This window comes from Gekko japonicus, unplaced genomic scaffold (genome assembly GCF_001447785.1).
Source record: "Gekko japonicus isolate JY-2015 unplaced genomic scaffold, Gekko_japonicus_V1.1 scaffold267, whole genome shotgun sequence".
NCBI lineage: Eukaryota > Metazoa > Chordata > Lepidosauria > Squamata > Gekkonidae > Gekko > Gekko japonicus.
The window spans coordinates 173,347-183,873 of record NW_015160217.1 but is presented as its reverse complement, the minus strand read 5'-3'; the positions used below and the strand labels follow the sequence as shown (position 1 = coordinate 183,873).

Below are 10,527 nucleotides of genomic sequence, written 5' to 3'. Positions count from 1 at the left end.
TTGTCCATAATCCACCAACCAGTGAAAATGAAATATTTGGATATAAACTGTATTAAGTCCAGTAACTTCAGTAACTCCAGAAACAGACTTACATTAAAACATTGTTTTGTTTTTACTGGATCAGGCTGAGATAATAATAATAGGGGACAGATCCCTCTCAATAGAAATGATTAGTACATATATGACATTATGGCATGGATGAAATCTGACCTTGCTCTTAACTCAGATTCCAAAAAATTGCAGTTTATGCAATAATTCCATTAACAAAACCGTAGCAAATGTGATATCTTACAAGAGCATTAGAGGCTGCTAGAATGGATTTTCTTTGTGGTAGAAGCAGCCCCCCCCCCCCACTTCCCTCGATATATATATATTTAGTAAAACAAATAAAGATCTGGGGATTTTATTTTAAATACATTTCCCTCTCTTTCTGCATGTGGGTATATATATATGTATATAAATATAAAAATCATTGCTTGATATCTTCAAGACAGGGGTGTATCTGTACAGACCAAAGTAGCCAATATCCACATTTCCCCTTTAATTTGATCTCTAACTTGATGTAAGGCATTAGTGACGTCTGGTGAATTACATTCAACATGATGATTTTCTATTAAGGACAGATTCGGGAGTCCAAGCGGAAAGCACCGGATAGGCTGTGCACAATTCAAAAGTAACCTCTGGTCTCTGTGCGGCAATTGCTGGAGCTCGGACGCCATCTACTGGCCATATCGGATGAATTTTTTGTCCTCCACCAAACAAAGCTTTTCCTTCGGCTTTATTCCTGTGTCAACCCAGTTCTACAAGAAACAAGATACCAGCTAGATACCTTGAAAAGAAATGAAACAAACACACACAACCCTCCCATCTTTGCTTTGGTTTCACTCTAATAGAAAGTTGGGTTTGGGTTTTTTAAAAGGGCAATATGCTCTAACAAGACAATTTGGCAGCATCATATTAGTTGCAGAGTTAAAAAAAAGAAAGAAAATCCACACAACACACAGAGATTCACTTCATTATCCCATTCCCAGCGATGACTTCAGCAAAGCAGGTGGGAAATAAGTGAGGCAAAGACTGAATTCCTGCTATTAGACCTAATTTGCTCAATTGTTTTAGGTTTTAACCAAATGGAAAAGGACAAGCCAACCACTGCAATTTCAAAAAAAGGCAAAAAAGAAAAAAAGGACCCATTTACTCCTGCCTTCCTGCACACCCCCATCTTTATATTTAATCTTCTCTGCATTTAAAAATACCCTTATTCAACCTCAATTGAAAACCTCACTTTTTGTTTTGCTCACATCTTTCAAATGGTACATATATACCCATGGAAATATTTTGTTAAAAATAATTCTATTGCATATATTCAACTGGGGGGAGGGAAACCCACTAAGATAGAAGCAGTACGAATTGAAATGGAGGGAGGGGGAGAGAGAGAAAGAGAGAAAGAGAGACTGGAAATCAGATTTTGAAAAGTCTAGAATAGTGTTCTGACAGTAAAAATGTGCCATTTGTTATTTCTGCTACTTGTTTTGTGAACTTCTCAGTGGATTGCACTGTTACATGGCTTTAAAGTAAAAAAAGAAGTATCAGTCAGAAAAGGGTATAGCTGAAGTTTAAGAGTCAAAAGCTGTTGTATCCTCTAATATAGCTCTCTATTTTTTTTTCCAAAACTTTTTATTAGGAAAGCTATACCAGACGCATCACTGTACAATGATTAAACATTACCTTTACAATTTTATATTCACTTGAAAGTACAGAATAAATATATGCACATTGGTATTTGTGTATTTGTGTGTGTGTGTGTCATGTGTGAGAGAGCACGGAAGAGAGAAAGAGAACACTGAAAGTGCTTCTGCGAAGATGTCTATGGTAGGTACCAGGACGTCTTTTCTTTTTCCCTGTATATTTATTATGTTGGACTCGCTTTAATCAGAAGTGTGGCTGTCCTCCAAAAACAAACTTAATGAAATGGCAATGACCTTTTCTTACGTGTAGGAGCCACACAAGGGAACAAATGCAGGGCTTTCTCACTTGAGATGGCAACGGGGAGGGGGGGAGGGGGAAGTGTGCTAGCAATATGTCTCTGGCCCCCTTCTACGGCAGGAAGTGATAATTTGGTGGTTTCCTCCTGAATGAGGAATAGAAAGGGGGACAGGAGGGTGAAATAGGTACAGGCTAGGAATCTAACTGGGGAGGACTGAAGATGGCCAGGAAGCTAACTGGGGAGGGCTGGAGATCATGTATCGTGTGCATGTACATGAAAGAGAAGAAAAGAGAGAGAACGCTTGAACAAGACCCTCCCCCCCCTCCCTTCCTGCAGTTTCCAGACATGCAGCAAACTGCGTTTTTGTTGGGGGTTTTCACCCCCACCTTGTTTTAAATAAATGTACAGAATCTGTGCCATGGTGCGGGAAAGAAGAAACAAAGCCACAAAAGATGTTGTCTTCAAGTCCACCTCCCTCCCCCTCAGTGTAAAAAAGACAGAATGGAAAGGAATTTAAACTACAACAGAAAAAAAGAGAAAGAGAAAAAAAAGAGAGTGAATGAGAGAGAGCAACGCACACAGAATTTACTTTGTCAGGATCGAGACAAGGATCCCCCATAATAATAATTATAATAATATTCTTATATCTTAGACAACATGGCACAGTCAAAGTCTCAGTGGTTTTTTTCCCCCCTCAGTATAAAAAAATAATGATTGATTAACATCTGCTGGCAAAAGTCTGCAAAGGCACTTTATCGATTAATGATCATCTGAGTTGGGCCCTTCCTCCAAACCAACATCTGGCAGGGGGAAAGCGCAGAGCTGTATCCACTAGTATCAGCATGCGGTGGTTCAGGGGAGGAGGGAGGGGGGGGAGAGAGAGAGAGAGAGAGAGAGAGGGCAGGGGGTGCTGTGAAGGGAGGGATTTGGCTGTAAAAGCTAGACTTTTTTTTTTTTTTTCAAAACCTATAAGTGGTCTTCTCCAGGACTTCGAGGTAATCCGGCTTGGTTTGGAGTTTGGCCCTTAACTCGAGGTATTCACTTTGGGGGGTTTGGTGATGGTCTGGGAAGCCCTTACCAGCCGAGAAGAGAAGGGTTTCTTTCAGCCTGGCGTCCTGTTGCAGGTCTGGGTATTGCATGCCAGGGGGGTGCACGTGCAGTTCCTTTAATTTGGGCACAGTGCCATAGAGGCAGTCCACAAAGCCCACCGTGCACGGAGGGGCTAAGGGCGGCCTCTCCCTGCTGTCTAGAACGGCACCACTAGGGGGGAACAGCACCACCCCACCATTCTTCTCATGATGGAAGACAGGCGGCACCAGCGCTAGCTCCCCCATTAGAGGCAGCCCCCCGCCAATTCCCCCTCCAGGAGGATGCGGGTGCGGGTGATGGTTGGTGGTCACTATGGTGTTGAGCTGCGAGCTGGACACAGCCAGGCTCCACTCCTTCTCCTTCTCCAGCAAGGTCCTGTAGCAACTGCTGCTCCCACTCTCTTTAGTGGGATCGGAGAACTGTTCTCCTGCACAGCTGCCACCGCCGCCACCTCCTCCTCCTCCCAACAGGATGTCCCCAGGTTGCCCAGGCTCCCCCACCACCACTTCGTCCTCCTCGCGGGGCTTGTAGATGGGGTTGTTGCACATCTGGGTCACTGGATGCGGGATGTAGTCATACACGTGGCCCACGGGGGGTGCCTTCTCCGGGGAGGCACTGATTCCCCCGCCTCCTCCAACACCTGCTTCCTCGAATAGATGGTGGCACTGCATTTGGATGCCTGTTAAATCAAGCGCCTCTTGCCGCTGCTTGTTCCGGAAGGGCAGCTTCTTGCGCCGCCGGCGTAGGACAAAGGCAAAAAGGCCCGCGGCGATGAAGACCGCGGAGAAGAACAGTAACAGGAGAGTGAGGATGAGCACAGAGAGTGGTACGGCGCCTCCTCCTGCTGGGGTCAGCTCATAGGGAGAGGGACTGGTGGGACTAGGGTGGCCCCAGGCTGGTGGGGCTGGTGAGGCAGCAGCGGCATGCAACAGCTCTGGACACAGCACCTCCAACTCCACAGAGCGGATATCTCTGTTGGTGAGGTTCTCTGGGGTGGCACAAAGAACATCTCCCACCATGATGACGGAGCTGATAGTGTCAATCCACTGCTTGAGGGGCACTAAGTCGCACGTGCAATCCCAGGGGTTGAGCTTCAGATCGATCTGTACAATGGCATTGAGGTGCTCCAGAACACCAGCGACGGGCAAGTATTGGAACTTGTTGTTCCGCAGGTTGAGCCTGGACAGGGAGGTGCCCGCGAAGGCATCAGTAGGCAGGGTCCTCAGGAGGTTGTCATTGAGGAAGAGCAGATTCAAGTTAGGCATGAGACTGAAGGCGGCAGGCTGGATCTCCCTGATCTGGTTGTACTCAAAGTACAAGTAATGCAAGCTCTGCAAGCCCCTGAACATGCCCGGGGTCAGCCGCTCAATGTCATTGCCATTCAGATACAGCCTGTTCAGATTGGGCAGGTTAATAAATGCCCCGTCCTGCACGTAGGAGATCCGATTGTTCCCAAGATGCAGGAGATCCAAGGAAGAAAAATTCCAGAAATCGGAACGGTAAATTTTCTGTATCAAATTCCCACTCAGGTACAACTTCTTGGCATTGACAGGCCTGGGCAGGAGCTCAGAAATGTTGTGGAACCCTCTTTCCTTGCAGTTGACCGTCAGGCCCAAATCGTTGATGTGCAGACTGCAAGAGCAGCCAGTAGGGCATATGATAGGGATGGGAGGCCTCGTCTGGTAAGCAGCAATGGGAGGTTGGTTGGGCGCAGGGTAGAGGCCTCGCGGTGTAGGGGGCGGCTTGTGCGCCCGGGGCTGTTTTGTGGGTCTGGGCTGCTTAACAGAGGTTTTGTACTCGACAGAGGAAGCAGTGAAATGGAAGGAGGACAGCATGGAGGAAGGCTTGGTAGGCCATGCGTTCTCCTTGCTCGAGGGCAACTGGGGGACACCAATGCTGACCAGCTCAGAGTCAGACAGCATAGGGCAGAGTTTATTTCTTTTGATTTCTCTCAAGTCCTTACCATGAAAATGGAAAGGGGTCTCACAAGTTATGTCTCCCACCAGGGCAGTGTAAGGTATGCGCTCCAGCCAGCTCTTCAGCTGCACAATCTCACAAGTACAGTTCCAAGGGTTCTCTTCCAACTGGATCTCCATCAAGCTCCGGCCAATATGGTCTAGCATCCCCCTGTAGCTCAGCACTTTTAATCTATTCCCACGCAAGTCCAAGTGAGTTAAGGACACAGACTTAAATAAATTGGTGGGGAGCATGGGAATAAGGTTGTCATTTAAGATCAGGACCCGGAGTTTACTCAGATTGCGGAATGCCCCACTTTCAATCCGCTTAATGACATTGTAATCTGCCTGCAGATATTCCAGACTTTCCAAGCCCAGGAAAGTATCATTTCTGAAAACGTCTAATTTATTCTCATGCAGGTACAACCTCTTCAGGATTTTGAGCCCATTGAAAGCTCCTGTTTGAATGTCTTGCAGTGCGTTGTTCCCAAGGTTAATGGAAACAGCGTTGTTCAAGTGCAGAAAACTGTTGGTGTATAATCTCCTCATGGAGTTTCTCTGCAGGTAAAGTTTGAAAGGTCTTGACCAGGACTCTGTTATCTGACTAATATTTATAAATCCCTTGTTGTCGCAGTGTATATGAAAAAGACTTTCTTTGACTTCACAGTAACAAGGCTCAAAGCAAGGTTCCTCAATCTCTTCCGAGTCCTCAATCAAGGGAATGGGAGTAGTCCATGCTACGGCAATTGTGCTTAGAAGAATAATCCACAGCATCCTTCTTTTACGGGGTGGATTCGCCGTCGGAGACTTCATGGTGGAAATGGATTACAAAACTGCAACAGAAATCAAAACAGAAATGGATTATAGCTGATCAGTTATTTTCTCAAGTTATCTGAAAGATAAAATAAGTTCCACCCAACAAGATTTTCTTCGGATGCCCTGAAGTTCAGCAACTGCTGGGGGGGGGGGGGCACATTCAAAGCAATCTCTGGCCTTTCTCATTCAGAACCTTCCCCTCTCGACTTAAAGTGATATTAAAACATTTAATCATGCAATGGCCTTCTTTCCCTTACTCATTCCAGTGCTCTCCGAGACTGTTTAGCAAATCACACATAGTAATAAACAAATATCAAGCAGTAAATGAATATATTAGGGCCTAAATTTTTGGAGAGGCAGAGAAAAAATTTTTTGACACAAGAGACAGCCAATGCTCATGAAGCATATATTATGTCGTCTTGGTATTACCTTGGCACCTGCATTAATTACAAGAGAACGAGGTGGGTTGATAGTAGAGATTTCTATTCAGTACGTATACTCATTCTATAGAAGATACCTCCATAAACACACATGCATTTCACATCCAGCATTATTCCATTATAATGGTGGGATATCCAGTTCAACTAATGCTATTTTAGCCACTGTTTAAAGAAAAAGGGGTTGCTCAAGTTCCCGACATCCCCTGATCCCTTGTGGAAACATCCATAGCCAAGATTTTATCACGGTACGTGGTTAGCAACACCCGTCTCCAAAGAGCTCCCTTCTCTTCCGAGCACACAAAATGGATTAATGCAACTGGTATAGTATCAGATAAATACACGCTCCATATTAGTCATTTCAGCTGATTAAAGCATTTAGAGATGATTAATCTTGGGGGGAAGCACATGCCCGAGCAATCCGCAGATCCGAGGGGAGGGGGAGTGACAGCTGAAGGCTTTTGGAGGGCAAAAGAGGGGCTTTGAAGAAGGAGATGGTGCCCACAGGACCATCCAGAGGTGATCCAGCAGGAGGAGGGAGAGAGAGGCTGAACGTTGGGGGGGGGGAATACCTTGACACTAACCACAGGAGCAATAACTCTCACTTTACAGTAGAAGCTCACAAAAGAACCCACTAGCTGTTACCATTTGAGGAGGCAAATGGAGCCCTTATGACCTAAAGCTTCCTCTGTGGGGAAGGGGGTGGTGGTCTTCCCCTCCTTGATTTCTTTCTTCCCCCATTTCATTCCAACACAAGAGAATAAATCACTGTTAAAAGACTATGAATTCCAACAACGGTGGCTTTGCAAGCCCTGCTCTCTGCTGCCCATTCAAACGGTTCCGCTAGGCTCTCGGTATTTAGTTCTGTTCTCTTCACAGCAAAAGAGCTTTACATATATGGATTATCTTTGCACTCCCCCCGCCCCCCCACAAGCAGGGGGAAGGGAATTCCTCCCTTCCCATTAGCAAACAAACAAGAAAAAAAAAGGATCCTAACAACAAAAGGACATCTTTTGAAAGAAATGCAGGGAAAAGGGGGATACACGATCGGGAATAAAAGCCAAAAGGATCTATTTACAAATCAAACAGACTGTGGAGTCCATCGGAAGAAAGAAGCCAGCTATAATTTGAAAGAGGAGAAATACAATTTCAGCATTTTCTCTCTCTCTCTCTCTCGCTTTTCTTTTGGCCTGCCTGTTGGGGGGGATGATATACTAGCCACTTAAGTTCTTTTCTCTTCTGCATTAAAAAAAAGGATGTTCTTCCCAAGCAGAAAGGGGAAAAGGGAGAGAGATCCAGAAAGAGCTTGTACTTACCGGGTCGAAGGAGATATTTTAGCACATTTGGGAAGAGGGGAAAAATAGTCAAAGACACTGAAGGAAATATATATATATATACAAATATATATATATAATTTCAAGTGCTTTTTTATAAAAAAAAAAGATTGCTTTTTCTCTCTCTCTTTCTCTCTCTGGTTCTATACTCCCGCTGAGGGCTGAGGCAAAAGAAAAGGGGGGGACAAGTGAAGATGAGACGTGCTGGGAATGCAATGAGCGTCTTTAGGATGCAGAGATGCTGCTTGGCACAGTCAATGGAGGAGGGAGGCGAAGGGGTTGCTGCAGGCTCCCGGCTTTGCTGCTGCCGCTGCTCTCGCTCTCTCTGGGTACCACCGGCTCATCTTTGGGAAAGGAGGGAGGGAAGGTCTACAGCAGGCGATTCGGAACCGGGGCTTCTCCCTCCCTCGCACTCCTCCTTCCTCTCCGTGGGTATGTGTGTGAGCGTGTGTGTGTGTGTCTCCTTGTTACCCCCGGATCAGGCTTTCCCACGTCATGAATCCCAGCTTCAAGAAAGGGGAACAAATGAAGGCGGGCGCGCTTGGCACCGGGTCGGGGGCGCGCGTCTGGGAAGCCCTGACTGTACAAGGGCTTGGGTGTTCGATTCACCCCCCCCTTACTCTTTGGGGGAAGAAAGAGGGGGAGGATGGGTTATCCGGGGGAGTATGGGGAAGAAAGAGGGGGAGGATGGGTTATGGGGGAGTATGGGGAAGGAACAACCAAATGAGAAACAGCTAGGGAGGACTGGTCCCTTCCCCCTTAGACATATCCCATGGGGGGGGTGTTGAGGGAAAGTCCCCTGAGCTGCCTGGTGGGCAAATCCCAGCAAATCCTTGTGAGCTGCAGTCCTTAAGGGGAGAGGACACCCCCTTCCTCTCCTGTACCAAGAAACTCTCCTTATCTGCCTGCTTCTGAACTCCTATGCTTAGTTAGCTCTTCCCAGGCAATGCCTGCAGCTCGCCATCACCCCCTGAACCTGTCCCGCCAGAGGGAAAGGACAGGGTGGGGTGGGGAGCTTGGAGAAGCCCTTCTCTGTCCCTCTTCCTTGCTCTTTCTCATCCTTCCTCCACCTCTTTCCATTCCCCCCCCCCAGTTGAAAAGGCTTCAGACTATCTCAGGTATATCCAACAGGCTCCTGTTTCCTTCCAGTTTTTCTTTAAAGGAAGGAAAAACCTCCTAGGCGAGTGTTGGAGCCAGTTGGATAACTAGGGAACATTTTGCATCCCCCCCCTTCCCTTCCCACAGAGAGTCAAAGAGGGTGTTCTTTAACCCCTTCGCTGCCTCTGTCTCCTTCAGGCATCTAACCCACCTGCTTCTTTGATTCCTCCTCCCGCTGCTGGCACTGACACACTATTTGGCACAAGCGGAGGGAAATCTGTGTCCCAGTCCTGTCTGGATGTTAAAAAATAGAGGGGCCCGCAAAGAAAGGTCAGCAGAGAGAGGTGCGTGAAACAAGAAGGCAGGGAAAGGAAGGATCCGTGGCCACAGAGAAGATTCTCAAATAAGGAGAGAAACTCCCACACTGGTGGATCAAGCAGCAGGGAGGCTGAGCCTCTCCCCAGTTTCCCCAAGATTAACTTGGCTCGAGTTACTGGCTCCGGTTCATTTTAAGCAGATGGTCTGTTTATCAGAGGCGTTCAAAATCTCCCTATTCCTTCCCCTCCCCCCCTCAACGTTTCCCTTTTTAAAAAGGAATCTGTATTTCTTTTCTTGAAAAAGACGTAGCAAATCCACTTTATTTAAAGCAAGGTGAAACGCTGAGGGTGGGGTAAGGTCGAATGTCCTAATCTGAGGTGAGGTTTGCCTTCGGATCTCACGGGGGGGGGGGGGCTGACAGGTGGCAGTTTGATACCCCTTGGCGAGCCAGTCTCGAAGATGCCCTCCCCTCCCCAACCCTCACTAGCCTGGGGTCTCACTGCCAGCCTTCCAGACGTCGAGGACCACCAGGGCTGCGAGGTAAGAGATGGGAAGGCGCTGGCCGAGGGTGGAGCGAGAGGTGCCCTCACCCCGTTTTCCTATCTCTTCACCCCAACTCAGCCGAGGATCCCCAAGATCCCCCCCTCCCCCGGCAGCAGCGCGCCTTCGAACAAGTCCTACTGCAATATGGAAGCGATGCTAATTAAAAAAAGAAACCCTGCATCATTTAAAAAAAAAACAACGCAAGCACAGTTGGGCGAAGAGAAGAATGCATCGCAACCAGGGGGAGGGAAGAAGCAGGGGTGTGTGTGTGTGGGGGGGCTGATCAGTGGCATGCTTCTGGGGAGGGGGTGGAGATCAATCTGGAGACCCTCCGCATGAAAAAAAGAAATGGGTGGGTGACGGCAGTGGAGGAAATGTAGCCAGCAGCTCTTTTTCCCGCCAGATCCGGGGGGGGGGGGGGGGGGGGGGGAGACTTCCCAGCGAAGGCACCCCAGCGAAGGCAGTGCCGCCGGATCTCCGCGCCGCGTTTGCACGCCAGTGGCACCGGAGAGCGCCGCAGTCCAGTTGCGATTGCAAAAAAAAAGAGAAAGCCAACATGAGAGGAAGGACCAGGGAATACCTAACTCGCTCCGCGCCGAGGTCGCTGCGAGGCGATGGCCGGCTCTCCCCGGGCAGCGCGGCTGGTGGGCAGGACGGGGGCTGAACTCTTGCCTGGCTCCTCCGCTTCCCGAGGCGGCTGCTTCGGAGGCGCCATCCTGGGCCACGAGGAAGGGGTCCCGGTGGGTGTCAGCCTTCCCGGCCGGCCGCTTTCATCGCCGCAGCGCCGCCCCGAGAAAGCACGAGCGTAATCCTCCGCGACTCCCTGCTGCTGCTGCTGCTGCCCGGCTGCGCCCGGGAGGAGCAAGCGGGATGGCGGCAAGGGCAGGCGGGTCGCCTTAGGGAAGGAGAAGCCGGGCGCGCGGAAGGCGAAGCCGCCGCCGCCGAGCAGGGCA

At 48.6% G+C, this 10,527-nt stretch overlaps 1 protein-coding gene across 1 annotated transcript; it reads right to left on the bottom strand.

Moving 5' to 3' along the window:
* Positions 1-2,900: 2,900 nt before the first annotated feature.
* On the bottom strand, positions 2,901-10,248 carry SLITRK3 (SLIT and NTRK like family member 3). Its single transcript, XM_015410808.1, has 2 exons — positions 10,155-10,248; positions 2,901-5,861 (listed from the first exon to the last, which is right to left on the bottom strand). Exon 2 carries the CDS (start codon positions 5,839-5,841, stop codon positions 2,944-2,946), a length of 2,898 nt encoding a protein of 965 aa, XP_015266294.1. The 5' UTR covers positions 5,842-5,861; positions 10,155-10,248; the 3' UTR covers positions 2,901-2,943.
* Positions 10,249-10,527: the final 279 nt, after the last annotated feature.